The 25,097-nt window shown below is 34.4% G+C and overlaps 1 protein-coding gene across 5 annotated transcripts in view; it reads right to left on the minus strand.

Annotated features, from left to right (window-relative positions):
• DYNC2H1 (dynein cytoplasmic 2 heavy chain 1) overlaps window positions 1-25,097 on the minus strand; it is a 156,057-nt gene that overhangs the window by 61,964 nt on the left and 68,996 nt on the right. For all 5 annotated transcript variants that reach the window (XM_030475679.1, XM_030475678.1, XM_030475677.1 and 2 more), the window contains 10 exons: window positions 22,632-22,766; window positions 21,639-21,782; window positions 19,847-19,936; window positions 16,778-16,843; window positions 14,591-14,641; window positions 12,482-12,559; window positions 11,075-11,206; window positions 9,084-9,156; window positions 3,717-3,877; window positions 510-635 (listed from right to left, as the gene is read on the minus strand). In XM_030475679.1, the coding sequence (XP_030331539.1) occupies window positions 510-635; window positions 3,717-3,877; window positions 9,084-9,156; window positions 11,075-11,206; window positions 12,482-12,559; window positions 14,591-14,641; window positions 16,778-16,843; window positions 19,847-19,936; window positions 21,639-21,782; window positions 22,632-22,766 (1,056 nt within the window). The remainder of the gene's footprint in view (window positions 1-509; window positions 636-3,716; window positions 3,878-9,083; window positions 9,157-11,074; window positions 11,207-12,481; window positions 12,560-14,590; window positions 14,642-16,777; window positions 16,844-19,846; window positions 19,937-21,638; window positions 21,783-22,631; window positions 22,767-25,097) is intronic.

The raw sequence follows: 25,097 nt of genomic DNA on the forward strand, positions 1-25,097 counted from the left end.
TTGTAGATTTCACAGTAATATGCATGTAAAGTCACTTTGATTTAGTTAGCAAGTTACTGATTTTACATGCCATAAGTGTGTTTCTACCAAACATTACTTTGATTTCAAATTAGCAAAAATTGCCTAGTCACTCACACACAAGCTGCACTTAACAAAAAATTAGTAAAGTCCCAGAACTGAAGGAAAACAAAAAAAAATAAATTCAAGCATACATAGTGTTCAGCAAACACTGGCAGTACCCCATACAGTACCAGACTTTTAACAGAAGCATTTGTCTGCTCACTGTGGCAAAAATGCTCTACATTGTATAAAAATTAAAGTGCTCAGACAAAGGAAAGAGCTGCTTAGATCTGATGCATTTCACCTTAAACATGATTTAGAAAACTGCTAAGGTCTATTTTTAAATTGTTGGAATTTTAAACTTAACATGGAAATGCCTGAAATGCTTCAGAAATGTTGCATACTGATTTTATGTGGTTTCCAATACATTCTTCTCCAGCTACCCTCACCTTTTCCAGTACAGGAAGCCAAGATGTAACAAGATGCAGGTTCTTTAGACAAAGCCATTCTCCATTGCGTGCACATTCTTTTAAAGTTTGAATAGCCAGATCAGCTTGGCCCTGGCCCATCGCAATCTGAAATGACAGACACACTTTTACCAGCCATGGTTGTATCTGTTTTACCCCATTTAGCAGCTAAGTACAAAACTGTGATTCCAAGTTAGAGTGCATACATAAAAAAGAAGGTGTGATAAAGAGAACCAGAATTTTCTCTAATGCGATGAGCTACTAAAGTAGGGAAAAGATTAAAGAAAAAGTAATTTTTTTCTTTGCAACCTATCTAACCAGAGTTCCTTTTCCTTAAAAAAAAAACATTACCTAATCTTTTAACGATAAAAACATACATCACTTGGTGACAGTGACGGTGTATTCTCTGGGAACTCAAAAAGTATTTTAAATATCAGTGACTATTCTGTATTACTGCAGAATTGCTGATACAGTAAAAAAAAGAGATAAATGAGAACAAAGTTTCTTTTGATTGTAAGTTAGGAGTACTTTCTTTGAAGAGAAACATTCAATTTCATACTAAGATGAGTGAAAAACTTAAGGTTGCTCTGTTTCCAACTGGGAAATATGAATAGCTTAAAACATTGTCTTTTCTTCATTTTTATAGTACCATATTGCTGCTAAAATGAATTTGGATCTTCAAATGAAAATACCAAGATCCAAACCTGATTTTTCAGACAAATCAGAGAAAATTGAAAATAAAGGACTTGTTCTGTGGCACAATCACTGCAACAATTGATGTTAGACTATCTGTAGAGTGCATTCACATTAGTTCTCCCTTAGAATCTAATTGGAAGCTATACATTACAAAAAGCCGAGAAAAAACCAAGTTGAAAAGAAAGCTGAAAAAAGCTGAAAAGTTGAAAAAGCTGAGAAGTGTTCTCTTGGCATTACTGCTATAGCAAAATAGAACTATTGTTACTACTACGGCTTACTCAAATATCTCTTAAGAGGAAATCCATTCTGTCTTTTTATCCTAAAACTGTACTGACACAAAGAAATTTAGCTTTATATGATGATGCAGAGATATCTTCTGCCTAAATAAAACTAAGTATAGTATCCTGAAATAATTTAAAATAGCCAAAAGAAGACAACTGAAAGTCACCAGACAATATGGTAGTACAACACCCAAATTCAGTGGTCTTTTCTTTATCCCATGTAAGAAATAATTCAACAGAAAAGAAGAATCTGACCTTCTATGTTCTATTCAAATTGCATGAGTAAGTGTAGGAGAAAAATAGTAACAACAAAATCTTCTCATTAGTAGGACAACTTTCAGATGACTTAGCTTTGAGTACTGCTCCTTAATCAAATACCATATCATGTTATATTTTAAAAGTCTAAAATGCAAAAGATACTTAGAGATAAAAATAAAAAGCTGTGTGGCAGAGCAAGAAACATGCATTATGAAACATTCACAGCTAGATGAGCTGGCAGTAGGATCTAAATCTGTACAATTTGATGGGAAAGATATATTACATCAGTGCACATTTCAGGAAAGGAACAATTTCAAAAGCAATATTGAACTTGACATTTGGCATTTTTGTGCTAACCAGTGATCAGCTAAGAAAACAATTCCCTCCCCTGAATGTTTTAAATTACAGAAGGAAATGCTTTGCAGAAAGGTGTAAAGCATGTTGGTATTGTGTATTAGGAATACTAGGAAACCACTTGTATCATAGAATTATTTGAGTTGGAACAAATCCTGGAAGGTCTCTAGTCCAATCTCCTGCTCAACTTAGGGTTAGCTGAGGGCTTTGTCCAGTGGACTCTTGCAGTCTACAACTACCTGATTGAAGACTGCAGAGAAGATAGGGCCAGAATCTTTCAGAGGCACATGGTGATAGGACATGAGTTAATGCACACAAGTTGGAACATGGGAAATACTGATTCAATATTAGAAAAAACATTATCCTGTAAGAGGGGTCAAATACTGGAACAAGTTCCTCAGAGACAGTGTGGGATCTCCATCCTTGGAATGGGGACCTCTGAGCAGGGGATTGAAGTAGATGATCTCCAGAAGTCCCTTTCAACCTAGGTTATTGTGTGAATTTAACAGCTAATGTAAATTTCTTCTTAATAAAAGTTGTTTTCAAGACCTCTGCATAGATCTAATTTAGAAACAGAGAAAATATAAAGTGATTTCTTAACAGTACAATTCCTGCTTAAAGTCTACTCAAGGGGAATTCTCTTCACCCAGTTCAGTTTTGTGTTGAATGCAAAAAACGGAAGAAGTTGTATGCCATGACAAAAAACAACTGTTACATTGGCTGGGCAAATAATTTCCATTTTGTACACCTATTCCTGAAATCTGAGAGCTTTCTTCATAGTCAATCTTAAACATTTTTTAGAAAAGACTTGAAATATAAGAGTTCTGTTCAGGAACTCCCATCAACAATGAATTGTTTAACATTTACTTGTCAAATATCTCAAAATATTTTACAGAATTTCTCAAGATACTGAAGTATTCACAAACACTGAACATTTGATTTATGTTTTCTGTTGAAGAAATAAAAATCCAAGTCCTGTAAGCAGAGGAAACTATGAAGTCTAGTTTTCACAGAATCACAGAATGGTTTGGGTTGGAAGGGACCCTAAAGATCATCTAGTTCCAACCCTCTGCCACGGGCTAGGACACCTTCCACTAGACCAGGTTGCTCAAAGCCCTGTCCAGCGTGGCCTTGAATACTTTCAGGGATGAGGCATCCACAACTTCTCTGAGCAAACTGTTTCAGTGCCTCAGCACCCTCACAGTCAAGAATTCCTTCTTTAGAGTTTGTTTGTTTGGTTTGTTTTGTTTTGTTCATACTTTGGTAACTCCACACAAAAAAAGATAATGTTTCAGTATAACCGTTCTCTGTCTCTTTTGTTCTCTTTCATGTATCTTCTCATTTTTCCCTTCTCCAAGTTAGAGGAATGCCTCTCATGTGGATTCTGCTTCTGTGAGGATCACTAATTTTGTCTCTCTTCTCCAACCCACTTTGCCAATGGAATCAGAAGTTAATGGCAAGATAGGTGGAACAACAAACACACAGACACCAAACTATGCTTTTACATACTAACTTCCTTAAAAACCAAGGTAAAACAGATATTACTACTGTAAAATTTTATACATTGCGGGGTTTAATCATTATGCTTTCTAAGACTGACCTGATGGTAGCACTCAGTATTTCTTTCAACACTGGCAAGTTCTTGCAACTCTTGAGAAGGATCAGCACCGGGAGAAATAATTATCAAGATGGGTTCAATTTCCAGAGTCTCTTTATACAGACGTTTCAAATTCAGAGGCGATGGAGATAATTCTTTTATCCCTATAATTAGAATTAGCATTATTATGGAAATAAAGTGACTACACAGGACGGACTGCTTCATTAACCACTTTTAAAGGTTATCTATCTGAACATACAAAGTTCTGTTCAATGGAGACCATAAAACTGGTCCTAAAAGGAGAAAAAAATCTTTACAATATGCAGTTAGAGTCACCCTATAATGTGAAGAAAAAGACACAAGCACCAGAAAGGTGCATGGACTTCCAGTTTGACAGACATATATTTAAGTCTGTATTTAGAATGTAGTCTTCAAGAAAAGAAACAAAAAGAGAAAAGCTGGAATGTATAAAATATAATGTATAGAATATAAAAAGCTATGCTATTTGCTAAAACTAACTGCAGTGTGTATGTCCACATGCAGAACTTCTCTCTTGTATTGTCCTCTGAGCCTCAATTACTAGACTTTGACTTTACACAGTTTTTAGTACTACAATTACTTTAATATATTATTTCCTTCAATATACAAATTAAATGTTTAGAATGTTGACCTAGTATAGACAAGGCATTTGTACACAGGCTCACAGCTATGTGCATAAGTGTATCATAAACTTGAACAGTGTTAATTAATTACATATTTTCAATGCAGTTTTAGACTGGGCCTTAAATAGCGAACTATTAGGTGGAGTGGGAAATCACAACATAAAGCAAGACAGAAGAGCCCAAATCAGTGACATCTATGCCACACTGACTAAAAGATGCAACACACGTTTCCTTGAGGGCACAGTCTGCTTTCAGACTTGAGCTATCATCTCCACATGGAACAATACTATATTATTTAAATATAGGAGGTAAAGTTGGCTAAGGTTACTATGAGGTCTGGGTTCTCGCCATGTATCTCTACAGAGACTCTAATGGACACAACTAAACAGATAAAATCACTATCAAAATGCTTTAAAAATAATTTTAACAGGACTAACATTGGAAAATATTTTCATTACATTCATTAGGTGTGCAGAGGTAATATAAGTAGAGGTAAATATACAAACAAGAGCATAAGGCAATTGATACAGGCATCTCCCTTGATGAGTTCTGCTGCTCACTGGTAATAAGCCCTAAACCATAGAAGATCCATAAAATGGCACTGAAATTAAAGTAGGGCTGTTCAGTGCTGGACTGAAGCATGCTCAGTGAGGAAAACTCTTCAGGGACACTTATCTGTCAGAATCTCAAAAATGTCCGACAAATATCTGCAAGTTGTTTCTCTCAATGAATCCTGTATTGGCCAAATCTGGATGCATTTTCAGAAGGCCTGAAAAAAGGCATACACTTTGAATGAAAGCTGCCCAGCATACTGCTTTCCAGTCATTTCTCCAAACTGAGCTTATACCAACATTTTTTACAAATACGAACTACTTTAGATTTAACATTTCCTTCACTAACATAATAAATGGAATTAGCTAAGCTATTGGCGGAAAGGGTAGAAAGAAAGAAAACAGACAAATTAACTAAGAAAATAAAAGAAATTTGATATATAACTACAGATTGACTTGGGTTTTTTTTCCAAGTACAGTCATAATTTAAGCTACTGGAGTCTAATCAATAAAAGGAAAATATCAGGAAGTAGAAGATGATCGCATTCTGTAGGGTAAGAATGTTTATTTTAGTTCAAGTTTTTATGACAGAATGTTTAGAATACTGAAAATGTAAGACAATATTATGCCTAAAATTAGGCAGATCTAACATCAAATATTTGTTTTGGTGGGCGAGGTACTTGTGATATGTTGTACCTCTTCCTTGAGGTACAAGGAAGAGGTACTTGTGACGTGTTCTGATATCTGGGCTATAAACCACTGTCTTGCTCCTTAAGCAAGTTTCATCTAATCAAACCACCCTCTACTGAGCTGTATTCACTGTAAGTATAATTCGCTGTTGAAATATAAAAATATAATTGTTTCCATATTAATTTAATTGAACTATTACATAAAGCATTATTAAAATGTAATCAGTAGCTACATACACAATAAAGATACATTAAGAATCTTAACACCAAATTTTAGATAAAAAATTGATTAAAAGTAAGGTTTTGGAAAGATAAATTTGAAGTTTTATTAACTTTTATTTCAGTGAAGAAAATTTTGAAAATCTTTGCTACTGTTCCAAATTCTATGAAAGATGTAAAAAATGAAGAATATTTGTTGAAGTCAATGGGCAGCAAGAATACAAAAACTAAATGGAGATCTTTCTGACCACTCATTAACACTGTGCAATGGGTATTGTGCAATGCTGCAGATATTCGTTACTACATGGAAATGCAGAACAGACGTACAAAGTCATATAAGGCATATACATTCAGTCTTTTAAATAGTGTGTTACTACTTCCTGTTGAGAAACCCTGGAGACATAAAACACTGGTCACCGCAAAAAGTTTCACTATAAGCTTGTAATGTTCTTATACTCTTGCATTGACATTTACTATTTGTCATTGACAAAAACAGTAACACACTAGACAGACCTCTCTTCTTCACTTCTTCAGTCATCAAGTTGCTGTATATAAGACTGCTTTGCTGCTACAAACAGATGCATGTAATATACTACAGTCAAGATAAACCAGAGACTGTTGTATTTTTAGTGGAAGCAGAAGGCACACAGATTTCTGAGATGCTTAATTAACTAGGAGTTTTGATATCCTACAAAACTCTACATTAACTGGGGACTACTGCTTGGCCCCACATTAACTGGGGACACATGAATGTGTGTACACCTGCAACTTAAGTTATTATAATAACATTTATGGTAATGATGCTAAACTTAAAAGAGGTACAATTGTAAATGAGTAACAGCCTTGCCAAATATATTGTGGCACTCTTGAGATGCATCATTTAGAAAATTAATACAGTATAAGTTTTCTTCCATAAAACAGTTTGGATTTACAGAAATTTGGACACAATGTTTAGCAAAGGCATAGCTATGCTGAAGGTGCTTTTTGTTTTAAGGAAGCTCAACAGAAGTGAAATCTAGAAAAACTACAATACAGATACAGCACTGTCTATTCCTGGCCATTACAGCCAGGATTACGTTCAGAGAAATGAAAAAAAGGACTCCATGGTTTTCAGGGTAAATCAATAAGCACTCATATTCCAGCTAATAACTATGCAGTCAGCATAGGAATTCTGACATACTTTTCTGCCTGAATGTTCCATTCTGATAGAATTTCTTAAATCTCACTATCCAAAATGACATCCTGACATGAGAAGAAAAAGCAAACGTGAGAGCAAGTAACCTTTCAGTTATGTCAGGGGGGAGGGATCAAAGGGGAAAAAAGAAACACCTGACATATAAATACAAAGTTTGACACAGGGTGCAAACTTTGTGGTTTTTATAAACTGATGAAGTTTCCATAAAAATCAATGACCAACTTTTCACAAAACTTCTCTACAAAAGTCAATGCATTTAAACCAATTTACAGCAGCTGGAATTTGAACTAAAAGTGCTTGTTAAAATTCCTCCTGTTGGTGATCTGTCCACAGAGAAACAAAGTACAAAAATACCAGTAAATGTATTATTACCATTAACAATTCCAATACAGAAAGCAGGAAAGATTACTTTTTTATTATTATTTTGGCAAGTAATTTTATTTTGGCCTAGATGCAATCAAAAGAATTCTGGTCTACATTACAGAAAAAGGTCTGCTCATAGCTGCTCTCCCATTCTGGCACCAGAGCAGGGAACACCCTTTTGCTACACCATTTTGCTAACAAGATGCACATCAGTATAGCATGTAAAATAAAGAAATAAGCATACTTTGGGTGCCCACAAAATACATTTATAGAAAACTCTTATGAACTTCATCTTCAAAAGAAATTATTTTAATCCCCCTTCACCCATACATTTATAAATACATGTAAAAGATGAAAAAAGGAAAAAAAAAACAAACCCATATCTGGATAAAATAGAAACAGAAGGCTTTCTTGTAGGGTATTACAGCTCTCTTGGAACTCATTTTTCTCACAGGAAAACAGCTAAAGGAGATTAGAAACTTAACGGTTCCCTTTTGAAGTAAGTGAAACACTTGACATTTGATTCCAACAGGCAGGACATCGTCAGTGGAGCACCTGTACACTCACAATGATGAAAGTACCTTCTCTATCTGCTAATAACGTTTGGCAGAGCAGGCTAACATTACTTCTGAAAATACTGGCCATGATGGCAGACATGGAACCAATTTTGACCAACAAGTAATGCCCACAAACAGAGCATATGGAGGAAGCAAGATAAACTCTTGCCCAAATGTCATTAAAAATGTAAGAATCAGAGACCTAAATTTATACCTAATCTTATAGTAATAAGAAGTGACCTGTGGCCTTTGCCACTTACACTTAAGATCATTAGAACCTTGATCTTTTCCCTTCTGTCAATCCCACTTCTGTGGGATTAAAAAACACATTAAAAAAAACCAAATTGGTTGGTTTTACCAATTAGATTTTAATATGGTTTTACTGTGGTTTTACCACATTAAAACCAACAAATTCTACCTTGTCCCTATGTTACGCAGAGGGTGACTTTTAAGAGTACAGTGTCCACCCCAGTGAGACACTCATAAATCGTCTTCCATATGTGTTTGTCATTAACTGCTAAAAACTGAAGGAAGGATTTGGTGTGCTGTATTGCAATATTTGGAATGTAAGTCCCAAGATTTAGACATAATAGACCTCAGAGAGGAAACAGACAGATGAGAACAAATAGACAATTACAGTATTGAATCACTTTAAATCATGTGTATTTCCTTGTATTACCATTCAAGAGACTTACAAAAATGACTGACAATATGAAATAATCTTTTAAGATCCAACTGACAAAATCTCAAACCTAATGATTTTTAAATGGTAAATTACATTAAATGGAACAGTCTTTTTGGAAAACTTCTGTCTTAGGGAAAATGCTGCAGTGTAAAACTTATAGAAAACCAGCTATCCTCCTTTATTAATTACTCCAGTGTTCAAGAATTCACTAAAAGAATTTGACAGATATTTTAACATATTTTAAATCACTATGCAGCATAAATACCAAACCATTTGAAAAGTACTTTTTAACAATACTTAACAAGAACAAAATCAGCAAATCCATTTACAGCATGTTTTCAGATCCTAAAATTGTTGATTCCATAAGAACAATAAAATAAGAGAGAAAATGGACCAAAACCACTATTTAATTGTTGTGTGGAAACATGGTGGAGAAAAAAATAACTTACCTAGGGTTTTACATGCAAAAAGAGCCATGGCACTCTGTAGCCTGTCTGGTCGGACAGCCTGGACCACAAGTACCTTAAAATAAAATACATTCAGGGGAGATGAATTTCTAAAGGTATATTGTGACAATTTAAAAAGTAAGACTTTTCTAAGAAGGCTGAATTCTTTAAAAGTCTCTTTAGAACAAAGTTCTTTTCTCTGAATATATAGAGCTATCCAATCAATCCTTTCCAAGATAATCTAATGTAATTGCTCTTTTGTAAGTAGCTTGTCCTAGTAATAGAATCAGAAGACAGATCTACCTCTAATGTCTATTTGTAAGCTGGAACTTCTTCTACAGTGTCTTAGAAAAAAGCTATGTGAGTAGCTAGAATGACAGAAAGCAAACTTAGCTTTACACCAGCAGTCTAAATTCTATACATGTATTTAGGCAGTGACATCCTAACTGGAATGAACAGCAATGTTTCTGATTTCAGTGCAGCAATACAGTAAAATAATCAGTTTTGAAAGAATTTCCTTTAGCACATCTTTAGAGTCATATTTAACTTCTTTCTCTGAGACATTCTGACTTTCAAACGTCGTAGTTCTGCACATTCTTTTACTGTTCTTCAAAAGACTACAGAACATGAACAGTTAAACGGCACAGATACAAATTAAATCAGCAGTTTTCCTACCAGCTACCTCTTTTTCAGTTAACATCATGCAAATCTTTGGTGCAGGCAACTGCAGGTAACTAATGCAACTTCAGTAGAAATGATATGTTAAAATCACCACACCTTTTCCTACCCCCTCACTTGCAGATGTGTAAATGACAGTGCTGAACCTATCATCACGTTCCAGTTTACAAGACTGGAATATCTGCTATTTTGGAGGAAAAACTTCACTTCATCGAGTTTTTAAGAACTACTTTTTAAGCTTGAGATTACACTAAGAGCTACTGAACTATTTTTATGTTTAACATACAGTTTGAAACTAACTCATGTGTAGCACATAATCAGGTAATTTCAACATATTTCATCAACAGAAACATCTTTAATACTTTCTATGCAAGGAACTAGTTACATAATATGTTGACCATTCCAGATTTATTATTCTATAAATGCAGTATTTTTATGACAACACAATGTGCTCATAAGAATTGCTCTTCAGCACTTCATCAAATCAAACGTAATTCAGACAAATTCCCTTCCAAAATTGTTTGTTCCTAAATCCCACACATGCTATTTTAGAAATTCTCCTCCTCCACAAAAACTCCAAATAGAGAGCCCCTAAGAGCAAATCAGCATGAAACTATATTGTCTTATACCTCATTCCTTCTTTGGACAGGCCTTCATTTTATATCAAGTACTTCAAATGAAAAATCATAGTATCATGTGAAAGCGAGTAACAATACCCTTTCTTCCTTAAATACAGGAAGGATGCCATTTTTCTCTTCCAGAAGAGATCTCCACATGGTGGAAAAGACTTGCCTCTTTGACATTCTTGATGAGTTCTTTAATCACTAAGCTTTCAGGAACTTTTTGAACTACTATTTTGTGACTACTATTCTAAAAATCAGTGGTTGCTACTACATTTTGTAGTTTTCAGTCAGATGTGTGAGTTTGCACATTTAATGATGAACTAAATTAATGATGCTCAACAAGCTGACAAATTCTGCAGTAACAAAGCAACCATAAAAAAAATTTAATACCCATTCATGAAATTAATTCTATGAATATTAATAAAGAGCTTGTTACCTTACAGAGTATGCTCAGCTGCAGCCAATACACCAACACAAAAATAAACAGACTCAGCTAAAAGAGAGCTAAATATGTATTATAGAAAAAAAGAAAAATACTTAGACTAAATAAACTAGTTAAGCTGTAAGACAATGGAGATGCTGTCAACCGCTTCTAATTCAACCAGGCCTGAAGCCTAAATTCCCAAGATGTAAAACTTACTTTCAATGCTGAACTCACAATTATTTTTAAATACTTTGATATTAAAAGATTACCTGCTGAAATAAGGAAATTCTTTTTACAATAGTAGATGGAAGGTCTTGTTCACACACAGAGCTCTGAGAAAAAGTGTGCCACAGACCTTCATCTTCAAAGCAAAGTGTCTGGTAGAGACCTGGGAGAGAAATCTACAGGACAAATAATGTATATTTAACAACAAAGAAGAGCAGTCATTTTGACATTGTATATTTTAACTAATTTGCAAATACCTCTATGGCCCTAAACTTATAAATACTCATGCATATCTCATGACTCAATTCAATTTTATTCTCAGAGTTAGAGAAGAAAAGGGTAGGTTTTAAAATTAACCATTTGTTTATCTATTCCCTGGAAATGCTAAGTCTTTATTTTCTCTATATTTTTGTTTTTAAAAATCTAGGTTCTTTGTTTTTAAAATTTGGGCTCTATCCAATTGTAATCCTTTCCTTTAATCATGACCAGATTCTTTCTCTATCATTACATACTACTGATTCACCCAGTTACTCACTTTCTGTTTGTTTTTTAAAACCCCTAACAATGATGATTGCCACACCATTATTGAAATTGTTCCTGATCCCTGGTGAAGAGACACGAAAAATAATGATGAACTCTGTATTTAGCAGCAAAAGTCCTTGCCAAAGACTTGTCAAGGTTTTACTTCTTGCTGCTGAACTAAATGCAGAAGAAGAGCCCCAGTCAGAATTTCAAGGACTAGCATTTTCACTTAGCTCCCTTCAGGATCGGAGGACTTCAGCATTAACTGTTGCAGGATGAACCAAGGCAAGAAAATATTTTTTGTTTTAGTTTGAAATGACTTGACTTGAGTAATAACAAACAAAAATTCCTTTAAAGATGGGCATGGTAAGTAGAAAGGTAATTTCCTAACTAACAGTTTATGGGTTTTAATACAGTATGAAGTGATTTGTGAAAGTCATTACATAAGAGAAACCGGCAACTTAAGTATTCTTTGCAATTTTTCTTCCATATATTTTTCTATCTATAGAAATTGTAGTGCCTTGGGTAGGATTACAGCATTTTCTAATCTGAGTAGGATGACAGGTTCATTCATATGCATTGAAATGCACTGTTGGGTGAGGTAGAGATGTACATGCAAAAGGCTCAGAAAAATGAGACTAAATAAAAAAAAACCCCACAACTTTGTGGTTTTTTTGTTTTTGGTTTTGGTTTTTTGTTTGTTTTGGGTTTTTTTGGTGGTTTTTTTTGTTTGGTTGGTTTTTGGGGTTTTTTTGGTTTTTTTAGGTGGGTATATATTAAGCCATGGTTTCTGGAAGATAGAATAAACAGTTAAAAATAACAAAATACTTCCATCTAGTAAATACATATTTGACTATTCATGTCCAAATTACTATTTGCTAAAACCAAAGGCCTTTTAAGTTAAATTCAAACCACCACATGATGTATACCTTCAAAGATGCTACTGCCCAGGCTCGGTCTTGTTCTATCCAAGAGGGAACCTGGTCACGCACACTTCTTTGTGAATCCTTATTGAAAAACACATAAGTTATACAAATTTTTGTGAAACACTATATTCAGTAATAAGATCGCAAACTGCACATTTTTAATAAAAATAACATTCACAACAGGACTCTTTCTGTGGTCTTTTGCTAAGTTCATAAATGGTATAACAAAACAAAAGCTACCAATGATTTAAATTTTGAGATATACCGTTCATATTAACATTTACTTAACCACTTGAGCCTGAAGATATTTTACCATTTAGAGCACCTGTATGACACACTCAAGTCTAAGTAGTTTTCTTTTCCATATGCAGTCTGAGCAACTGACGTAAAAAAAATAACTCAAATGCACATATTTGCAGCCATAAAGAAGACAGTTCTTTACACAAAAAGCAATTCTGGAGTAATTCACTAGGCAAAACATCACTTCTGAACATCTCTGCACTGGTACAGTTTGGTCACAGCTCTATTTTTCTGCTCCTTAGATGTTGGGTATGGAGGAAATTCTAAGGATGAACAACATGGCTTAAGCTCCAGTGGAATCTCTGTATTCAGTACATCATTTTTTAATAAAGAATCTTACAGTACCCATTAACCAGTCTGACAGTCTCTGTCTGGAAATGTACATGGATCTCTCAACCACTGAGCATCTTCAGTAGTAATCTTAAATGTTCAGCAGAAAAAAGGAAAGCTTTCTTGTGAAAAGATATCTCAGCCATGAGTTATAAAGTCTGAGAAAGACAAAAGGAGGAAACTCAGAAGCAATTGCAGGAATAAACTTGAAATGGGCCTGCAGTATATATTCCACTTAGAAGTGGGGCTGAATCACGTATGTCCCCAGTCTTTCCAAAATATATGGGTCATGTGTTAGGTGGGGTAGAGGTAGGGTTGGTGTTAAACTCCATCATACAATCAGGTCTCACATATCTTGAAAATTACCTACAGCAAGAAAATATTTGAAAATCACCAAACTCATTGATGTTTAATTGAATTTTCAAGACTCCATAGAGATGAAGAGGGACTTCTATGTTCACACTGAACCTGTAGAGTCATCTAAGCGCTAGAGAAACTGACAATTTAAGAAACCAGCTATCTAAGTAAGAAAACCTGAGTAATACATTGTGTTTTAAGCAACTTGTGAATCCTGCCAGCATGCATGTGAACACAGTTGGTGTCATGAATATTCTAAAAACAAGGTACTCACACTGTTCATTGTCTTGTACCACTGGATGTACAAGATACCCTGACAGACACCTAAACAAGGCTAAACATTAAAATTTATTTTGAATTATGAAAACTGCAGATGAGCATGATGGAAATGAGCTAGCATGACCCTGAATGAAGATCAGCAAAAGAAGAGGCAAAGACTGAGCTCACAATTCCTGATTGGGCTCATGTTTCATAAAACACTTTTCAAAACCTTTGTCAAAATATTTGGTTCAAAGAAGGGTTATAATGGATAAGACTACAGAAATCTTTTTTCCTCTACCCTTTTCTACTGGAAGATTATTCTGAAAGTATACAGATTCAATAGAATTGAGGGACACTTGGTAAACTACAGCATGATTGATCAGGCATGCAACAGAAGCTTCTTAAACTAGCTCTGTCACCTAGGAAAACATGTAAATACATTTCCAGATATAGAATTCTGAAGCTGGGGAAAAAAGCATGTCAAAGTTACCAAAGTGTGTGGACTAACATACAAAAAGTACAACTCATATACGGTATAGGAGAAAGGGATTCAGAAACACTGATTTTAGTTACAGAAGAGGGCTTAGAACCTCTTCAAACATACATTGAATAAAACAAATTGTAATCCTGGTAACAGAAAAAGAAAGGGGAAAAAAGCAACAAAGGCAAAAAGTTACGGAAATCGGAAAAAGAGTAGTGATGTTCAAAAAGTTTTTATATTTTTGTATGACTATGTGAGAAGTTACTTGTTCCTTCGATGTATGAATACAATTAATTAAACTATATAGTAAGAATACAACTTTAACTTTTCAGTATTTAAGTAAATGTTTCTTATTTCAAAATATACAAACAAAGGTAGCTTACTGATTTTCTTATGGTATCTCCAACGATCACACCTGTAAAAGTCTCCCATTCCTAGAGGGAATAAATGAACTCTGGTAAGTCACAAGACATCTTTTAAGTATAAAGATTAATAGGTAATAGGATATAGGCAAAACAGGAAGATAAACAAATTAAAGCCTAGATTCTGAAAGAGTTATAAGACATTTTTAAAACTCTAGTTAATACTACCAGTATGTAATTCCTTTTGAAGAATACAAGCTAAGTGACTGCAGTGCTTTATAAGAAAAAGAAACAAAAGGAGAAGCCCTATCCTTAGCACCCACAGCTCCCACCCAGAGTGCTAACTATAGACTAGGAAGAAACAACATAGGTGGCTGGAAAGGACACACTGCCTAATAGGGCATCAGCAGCCCACATACAACAGATAATTACAGAATCCACGTTTCAATAGTGTTTCATGTTATAGTATCCAAAGGAAGCAGTTATTAGAACACGAGGAATATTTAATATAGTAGATTGGTATTATGAATACTTTGATTGCATTAAGTTGAATTTGTGTATGATTAAATCTTTTAGACTTGGTATTTGAAACCAGGAAGACAGTTTTTAATCATTTTAAGACAGATTAGATCAGTATTTAAAAACATACTACAAATGACATAATCCTATATTTGGAGGTGATAAGAAATATACTAAAAAGTCTTCGTAAGTACTGAAATTTTACATAATATCTGTAATTCTATGATAAAGAACTTCTTTTTTAATTGCTAAAGACAATAGTAACATTCCAAATGAAAAGGTGAATCAACTAGTACTACTCTGATACAGACTAAAGCATAGGTTTTTGCATCCATCAATCTAATTCTCTCAATTACAAACTGATGCTTCTCTCCCAATTACAAAGAAAATGCTAGTGCACTAAAAAATTCATGAAGGCTTCCCAGTTTTAAAAGCAGAAATCATGCAATATTTTTATGAAGAAAAGCAGAAGTATAATATGCAGAGACATGTAAAACTACCCCAGAAAAATCCATACATATTGATTCAGAAAGAGAATGTCTCTACTAAGAGCCAAGGCATTCTATATTATAATGTAAAGTTGTACTACAAATTTCTCATCACCACGCAAAAAATTAATATGTGCAGATTGTTGAACTCTTTTGGGACAGGGACTTAGAATACTAAATTCCCTACAAGCATGATAAGAAACTTCTAGCCCCATCACATTAAAAGCTTTAAAAGAAATTACATCAAAAAAAAACCACTTCAGCTTCATTTTCCTCAATAAATATTTCGCACAAGCACTCTTCTTAACAATTTCATTAAAATAAGTTCTACCTTTCAGAGAAGTAAGAAATTTATTGGTATTATTTGCCTGTTTTAATTCTTGAGTACCCAGATACTGCAGTAATTATATGTAATGTAGATTAAGCTGTTTAAGAGCTCTAACAGTACTATGCCTTCAAAAATATAAACTATTAAAAGATGAGTTCACCATTCCTCTCAAAGGTAGGCCACTATGGCACAAAGAATCCAATACTTAATTGGCCAGAGAACATAAGAAGGACACTCTCTGTACAGTGCACTCTTGGAGATACTGTTGCAAATGGGGACATTAATGATCACTGGTTCACAGACATCTCAGACACTGAAGAATCAATGGCTGAAATGCACAAAAGATAACTTCATTATTTCACCTTCCAGGAAGCCTCTTCTCCATAAGTGTCTTCAACTGCAGATTGCAGAATCAGACTTTTACTTAATTTCTCCCTAGGTCTTGCACTCCTTTTCTGCATTTCAATACCAAGGCAACCCTTGGCCACAGTGAAACAGGTGTGTATCCATCACTTTACTTATAAAGGAATATCCATATTTAACTGGAAGGATGGATAAGTATCTGGCCACATGCTGGCAGGAAACTCTGATACAGTGCCTGCAAAAAACTGCAAGAACTCTCCATAAACATCTTTTTCAGACCACTATTTAAAAGGCAACCATATACCTACCTTTTCATGGTAATCTTCACTTTGAACCTAATAAATATAATGTTGACATCCAAAAGTAACTATCATACAAAAATAGTGGCATATATAGCTAAAATCCCAAGTCCTATGCTTACTGACTTTACTTGAAACTTTTTATCTATTTATTTACTCTTCATATTAAATTTAAGTAAATCACTTTGGGATTTTCTGCTCTGGCACTTACATTCTCTTGAAAAAATTCAGGGTGCATTCCTCGTACGAAATGCAGAGCAAACATTAGCTGATCAGCCTGAAATAAAAGCAGTAAAAATGTATTTATATGTTCATAAAAATTCACCTTTCTCCTTTTTTTGTAAGTAACAAGATTTCATTAATCAATCAAATACCTTTAATTCCATAGTACTGACTTAATGACACATATGCTAATTCAAAATTGCTATACCTCTGCAACTTAGACACAAGCACTAACCCAAACTCTCTATCTAAGTACATCTAAATTCCAGTGAAGAAGAAAATAATGGTACTTGTAATGAAGCAAACATACTGAATAGTATCCATTACCTTTTAAACTGTGCATAGGAAATGTTTGAAATCTTATAGCAAATTTTTGAAACAGAATTTTGGAGGGGGAAAATAAAAAATGAACAGAAAACAAAAAACACTGCAAACTTCTAACTTTTTCCCAGGTCTGCTGCATCACTTGAATTTCAACCAGTCTCTGAGCACTGGAGCAATAAACCAGGAATAACAATTTAATGGTCCCATGGAATAAACTATGCTAACATACAAGACAATATTTTTTAAAAGAACATTGGCTTGTTAAAACTGGCATTCCTCTGTCCATACACAGAAAGTCTCATAGATGTGTTCTACAAAAGCTGCGCTGAAAAGCACAGATCACTATGCAATGTCAAGGTGAAAAACTGGAACTTGGTATTTCGGAAAATCAGGACCACCCAGAAACCAAGATTGAGGCCTCCAATTTTCAAAGTTTGGCTGTAATCTGAAAGACGTATTTTATATATTTATATAATATACAAGATATGCACATACTTTCTCACATTAAAATTTTAAGTAAGCATAAGGAAGGTGGCACCTCTTCTTTTCCTTTCAAGAAAGTGGGACATAACTAAGAAGCATAAAGCACAGGTGAAAGGGAAGAATGGAAGAAAAATCAAGGATAGGATTGGGTTAAGTCTGCAAAGCACAGGCATCTCAGCTGGCTGATAAACACAACACACCTACTGTCCTATACAAATCAGTTCTATTCTTGACAATATTTGAATTTTCCACAGTGTGGTTTCCCACATACATGCCTTCCCTTAGAGTCAGAGAATTACCAGTTTGAAAAATATTAAATTGCCAAGAATACTACTGAAAAATTAATTGCCTGGGACTTTTCAAAAGATACAGGACCAATTATGAAGAAGCATACTCTAGGAAATATTACGTACATGTTATAAGGTAAAAGATTACCTGTTTGACAAATACTGGCTTTCTCATCCGAATGTCTATTATATTTTTGAGGCCAAAATTATGTTAGAGGGCCAAATTATTTTTCTTTTTATTATTACTTTTTTCTCAAACAGATACCTTTTTACAAGCCTGACACAACAGTTCAGAAACAGACAGATGTAAGAGCAACACAGAACAAAAAACACGGAGTAAGGGTGTCCAAGATGTTCATCATATTTGGCAAGTTTGCTCAGGTGCAGTGAAAGTGACTTCAACTGCATCTGCATCTGTATTTTCAATAATATTATGATTAGCTTCCAGAATTATGGTTGACTGACTAAAGGATATATGCAGCTTAGAGACCATATCCTTACTAGTTTTAATTGCCCTTGGAATGATTGACTACCAAGAGGCTATATATAACGTAAGTCATATGAGCCACAGACGCTTTAAGCTAAATTTGGGTAACTGCAGAAATGCATAATGGCAGCCACGACAAACTCTTGGCATAGTTTGTATCTCTATGGATACCAATACCTAAAGTTGTTGTTCTCTGCTTTAAATAGTTCTGTTTTATTAATTCTTTCAATTACAAAACCATATGGTAAAAAGTATCCCCAAGGATACAATTACAGCATATAAAGGACATTATATTTCATTTTTGAATGTATTAACTAGAGGGTTTGTTACAGGGGTAGGACTGGAGGGCAAACAGGCCCCAAGTAGGAATCAGGGTCAAACTGTACAAATCACTAAATTTCCTTCTGTGTTGATACATAAAACACAGCTGTGAACATTGTATGACACTGAGAATAAGTGCCATGGAATGGCTGAAGTCCACATCATTCAACTCATCCTCTCAGACAAGGTCTCCAAGCAAGTCCAAATCCAAACTGCTGATTAGAATGCTCCCTGGATGATGTAGTATCTAAAAGTTACATGGGAACTGTTTGGAAGAACACTAACTGGCCCAGGCCAAACAGAGGGGAGAGGGGAGGAGGTGCAAAATTTTCCAAGATCTCTCCATTCTCACTGATTTAACTCCAGACTTGCATGATTGCACTACTGCTCAAATCATTTGTGCACATCTTTTATGCATTCTTCAGCCTGGTACTATGAGACAAACACCTCTGGTTATGACAGTGCCATATGGAAGTAAAAAGTAAAATGGAAAGTGAAAGGCATACCTATGCTAAGTTTTCTCTTCTTGCCAAGCAGGCAAGAAGAGAAAAGCCACCTGATTCAAATACAGAGCAAACAAGAAATACACTAAGAACATTATATGGAGGAACAGGGGAAAAGATAGAAACAAACAAGCCAGCAGGTAAGACATCTGAGGCAGGATGTGGAAAGGAGAATATTACAATGGGGTTTTGTTTCCTTTAATAAAAAATTTAAGAAAAAAAAAAAGAGCAACTAATCACACAAAACTATCATGACAGCTAGGTCAAACACTCACGCTTAGGAGTGCTAAAAATAAAAGTGAACAGAATAAGAGTGCCCAGGACCGCGAAGCCTGGGACTGGCCATGAAGCCAGAATGAGGTAAAGATGAGGAGCCAGAGGTAAAGCAGAAGTAGGACTAGACTGAGAATAGCCTTGTCCATTAGAAAACTGCTTTGTGGAGAAATGTGCATAAGCAATCTTAACACTGTCATATCCTAATTGTTAGTACTCGTAATTTTTCATGTTATATATTGCAAGTGCAATTTTCTGCATGTATTACATATGTACTGACACAATACTGCTTATTTGAAGTACATCAAGGTATTGGTTGCTGAAGGAATCCTTTTAAATCTAGTGAACTGCATAAAAGCCAGAAAAAAATACAATCTTACCTTAAACAAACAACGACAAACATACTCATACACTGTATGTTTCAATGAGCCAATAAGCAATTTGATTCTTTCCTCAGTATTGCTTGAATCCTAAAAAGAAGGTTTGGATTTCAAAAATTCATGTGGAAGTAAGAATCTTTTTATGTACCTTGTAAATTTCAGCAGAAAGACACAAACAATATGGACTCTGTGACACTTACTAGTTCTAAAAAAGTATTACTGAGTTCAAGTGCAGCTATCAATGAGTAGATGATGAAATGAGAAGTTCATAATGAAGCATTAAGAAATAAATATTTTGGCCTTGCATATTTTGCCTGTGAACATTTTACAACATTATATATAAGGTAAATACATAGTGAATGAGAAGACAGTTTCTTCTCCTAACATTAATATCCTTGAAATTTCATAGTTTTCACGTGGTAAAAAACTGCTTATGTATTGAATTATTATATTTAATGTTATTAAACAGGTGTGTTGACATTAAGAGTAGTTGCTAAACCTGCAGCCAAATTTGGACCAACTGAAGTAAACATTGTAGAAAATAGTAAATATACCCTGTCCTTCAAAGTTTACAGACTAAAAGACTAATTATAACAGAAGAAAATTGAAAGGAAGATAGGATAAAAGAGGATAAAATAGGATAGAAGAGGGGGGAAGCTGAGGGAAGTAACAGTTGGTATGAGATTTATTAGAGACAAGTTCCTTTCTACCATGTTGCAATTTGAAGAGATGAGTTTATGAAGAAGGAAAATTCAGATTCACAAGCTGATTCGATTAATAGCTTTCCCACGTCTAAAAGATAGCTTGGGAAAAATGAAGAATTGGATATAGGAGAAGAAAAAAAAGGAAAAAAGCAAAGATGGCAAAACCAGAAGTTGAGTTTTAAAGAGTTAACATAGTAGGCAGGAAGAAATGACATTATGAAAGAGTGCGAAAGTAAGAACAAGAATTTAGAAGCTCATATTGTGGAAAAGAAGTAATAGGTAAAGAACTTTGAAGAGGGTAACTTCTTGTAGACAGAACCATGTTCCTAGTAATGATTGGAGCTGAAGGAAAGTTGTAAGCACAGATGCCAGAATAATGGAGAATCTAAAAGTGACACGATGAAAGGCTGGTGAATGCCTTTTTAGAGCGGAAACAAAGAGAAGCAAGGTGAATTTTGGAGATGCTGAATAGAAAGAAAATAAATCGGTACTCAGTGGGGGTTTTTAGATCTAAAGAGTGAGGTGACAAGGGATAAATCCATAATTCTGTGCTTCTGTAAGAAGAATATACTGGCCAGTAGAATACAGAAAAGTAAAAATTACATTTTCCACAAGCCAGGCTGCATGCATACTTACAAACTGTACAAACGTAGATAAAGTTTTGATCTTCCTTCAGGTAACTGAATCGTGTCTTTTCTTATTCTACCCTTTATTGACAGAATTAGTATTATTTGAAACTAGACCATTAATTTCTTTAATTAAAGTCTTTAGTAAAGTTATAAATAACTTTGGTTTTCCTAAATCTCCTTAAACAAAGAGCAAACCTGAAATTACAAATAAGAGTTACTTTGTTTTCAGTTGGCACAGCAATTTTACAAATTTATGTGTAACTTAAGGTCATTAAAAATTCCATGTGTCTGTATTCTGAATATCTAAAGCACATCAGTTCAGTATCACTACTTATCATACATTTCATCATGTTATTATACATTATTTTCTAAGAATGTTCAGAGCAACTAACAAATTCTAAGGATCAAAGCAGATTGATCCTTCTGCAGCATTAACAGCTTCAGGAAAAGAGAAAATACCTGCTCGCTTTGCAGAGCCCTTTGGAAAAGCCGAAGGAAAGCCGACAAACTAAAACGGTACATGTTATTAATTTTGGACAAGTCAGAGATAATGAAGTACATCTTGCTGGCACTCTCAGCTAACGGGAGGTAGGCATCCCTCTCCTGGGGATAAAACAAATGCGCTTAGATATAAACCCAGAACACTACTGCCATCTACCGGTTATTCCACAAACATTTACTCATCCCACCGAAAAAAACATTCTGATGACTCCCACTGCTTTAGAAAACAGAATCCTTTCCGATTCTCCAAATTAAGGGTCATTCACTCACGATATAAACACTTTCTTCAGATTTCAAAACCGGAAGAAACAATTTTTAGCAAAAAAATTCTTTAAATTATGAAGAACATTTTGGAAATTAATCCCTAGAACACTGAGGTCTCTTCCCACCACAGAACATGTCTCAAAATTCAAAAGAAAATTTTAAACAAATAAGAATACAGAGGAAAGCTCTGTAATGTGTTACCAAAAGAGCATGCTAGATGAATAGCATCATCAGTGATCTAAATTTTTGCAGTAGCAAGCGATATATTAAGTAAGAATATCCATATGAGCCACACTGTTTGCAAGAGTATGTCTTGGGGTAATGGTTGGACTTGATAGTATTAAGGGTCTTTTCCAACCTAGTTGATTCTATGATTCTATGATAAGAGTAGATTGCAAAAATGAAGTCAAAACCCATTACTTGCCAATAACTCCTTGGGGAAAATTCCTCTAAATCAAACTGACAGACTTTAAATTGTGTAGTTATACAGCATATGTAAAACAAAGGAATTTAATTAATGAAAATAAATTGCATATCCCAAATACCTTTTACTCAAAAAAATTAACTTAGCATGTTACTGATTTTATACTCCTCTGGATATAGAAGTATAAGATCAGTATCTCTCTATATAGATGACCATTTTCAGCAGGAGAAAAACAGCAATAAAAGATCAAAATATTCTTCTACCTTATCAAGGAAACTCTGAAGTCTGTGAGATTCAGCAAGTGATTCCTGGATGAGTGCACTACTTGCTTTAGTCTGATTCAAAGATTCAATCAGATCTTTATTTTCTAGTATATTGCCTTGTGATGTTGCAAGTGTCTGGAAAAAAAAAAAGCCATCTATGTTACATTAAAAAGCCCTGTAAAGTAACCATTTTGGAAGCTGTCCTTCTTTGAATGCATCAAGAGTACTAGAAAGCAGGTGGTTACTAGAAGCATGGAAAATAAAAACCCAAGAACAAACTCCAAAAACACAGACTGACAGGTTCTGAAACTTAAGTTGTCAGCAAGCTTTTGAGAATGATTTCTTCGATCAGATGTTTAGCCCTAATATCCCCACGATAAATAAAAATTAGGGTGATTTTTTCTTGTATTTAACTACCAATTTAACCTGAAAATGGCTACTAGTAATGACCTTCTGTACCCAGTCATTCATAAATTCATTTACTTTCAAAAGCATTCCAGTATCCCCTGTACAATTTAGTTCTCTTTTCCAACTGAGATGAATACTCACAATTACAACAACTTTGTATTCAGAGATCCCTTCAAAATCCTTGATAATATCCTGCATTTTCCTTGAGTTCTCCTGTGCAAACGATTTCTTTTCTAGTAAATAGTGGGAAAAGCTTGAATGGTTCACTATTTTTCAAGGGGTTTTACTAACCCGCAGTAAATACACTTCAATGCTTTTTTTTTTTTTAGTATTTTTTACAATTCTTCACTTTTTTTTTTTTTTTTTTTTTAAGTCAGACAACACTGCAAAATCGGCTTTTTGTCAGTTAAGTCAGTTCTGAACAACTGTGGGACTGCATTTCAGGCTATTTGGAGGCAGAGATTCACCAGTTAGAACAGTAGAATGCACTTAGTTCTCTAGTTGAAAAGAAGTCAGGACAAGGCCAAGACCATCTGTTTTTCCAAGGAATCTGACTTTGCTATAAGGATTTACAGTGTGAGCTATGAGATAGCCACAGAATGTATATCTTTACCTAAAGCTTTCAGGAGAAAAGCAGTACAGTACTTCAGATAGAATGCTAATGTTGGTTTTAGATTAACTGGAATTTAGCTAGATCACCTCCAGCACTGACTTTTTGTGGACAAAGTCCATGTAGCACCTGTCAGTTTTCACTGAGCTTTAGGGGTTTTTTCTTCAGGGTCAAAGAGTATTTTTACTTCAGTGCTAACAAGAATGCCAAAGTTGAAACCAACCTCAGTGTTAATACTTGGCCACTTTTTGTTGCTGATATCTTAGGAAACAATTACTTGAAATTTTGCACTTAACAATTCAGACTGGGCAAATGTGAAAGATTTTGGAGTTCCAGCATCACACAGAGAGCTTGTTTCAAAGAATGGACATTTTTTTCTTGCATCTCTGAACTCAGCTTCTGGCAGACACTAAGATGCTAAAAAATGATCAGCTGTGAATATGGAATGTTTTTAGAGAACGAGTTTCCCTCTGCCTGTAAGAGAAATCTGCCCCATTACAGCTTTAAAGGTTTAAAGATTTGAGCTTAGTATTCGAGACATAATAGGTGGGTTAACAGGGACAGTAAACGTGGAAATTCAAATCACATTAGATAATTATGTGCAAAATTCTAAAATTGAGCTATTCGTGGCCAGCCTAATAAAGTTCAGTTTATTACTTTTTGAGGAATCTGTAAAAACAATAAGCTAATGTTAAGTCCATTGTTCTGGATACTGAAAAGTTCTATGACTTGGCTATAGACCAAGGGTTTTGAGCCAGCAAGTCAATCTCTCTGCACCTATGACATCTTAGAAGAAAGAAGGATTTGAGGATGATTCGTATCAGCATGAAGTACAGTTCTGTGAAATCCACAAGAAGATGCAAACAAAAAAGAAAACAGTGCCTCTTCCTTGGAAGCTACTTTGTCTTATAGAGCTGTATAACTGTTTCCAAGCATCATAACTTTCATTAAAATAAAAAGGTAAACTGAAAATTGAGAATATTAATTTTAAATATGAGAAAGCAAAATGTGAAGTATAAAGAATATACAGTTCATTGCTAATAAGAAACAACTGCGGAGGTCAAAATTTTTAAATGTCTCTCTGAACAAATATTTACATTTTCTATTGGGAATATTTCCTTCAGGTTTTTTTCCTTTCACAACACAGAATCACTTCTCAACTGGGAAAACTATCATTTAACATGATTCACAAGCTTAAAAATGTGGCTTTTTTAAAAACTCATAATTTGAAAAATAAATAGTATCACTTAACAAAATTTTCTCTTTTTTAATGAATTAATGACATTTCTAATCAATCTTAACCAGCCTATATCTACTCACGTGTTTAACTTTGATAATGCTTAATGTATTGAAATACTATGGTTTCCTGACAAATGTACGTACTTTATCTACTTTACTCTTCCAACAGCCGTAGGCAAGTAATGCTTTTATTTTCTCAAAAGAAAAAT

Source organism: Strigops habroptila, chromosome 2 (genome assembly GCF_004027225.2).
Source record: "Strigops habroptila isolate Jane chromosome 2, bStrHab1.2.pri, whole genome shotgun sequence".
Lineage (NCBI taxonomy): Eukaryota > Metazoa > Chordata > Aves > Psittaciformes > Psittacidae > Strigops > Strigops habroptila.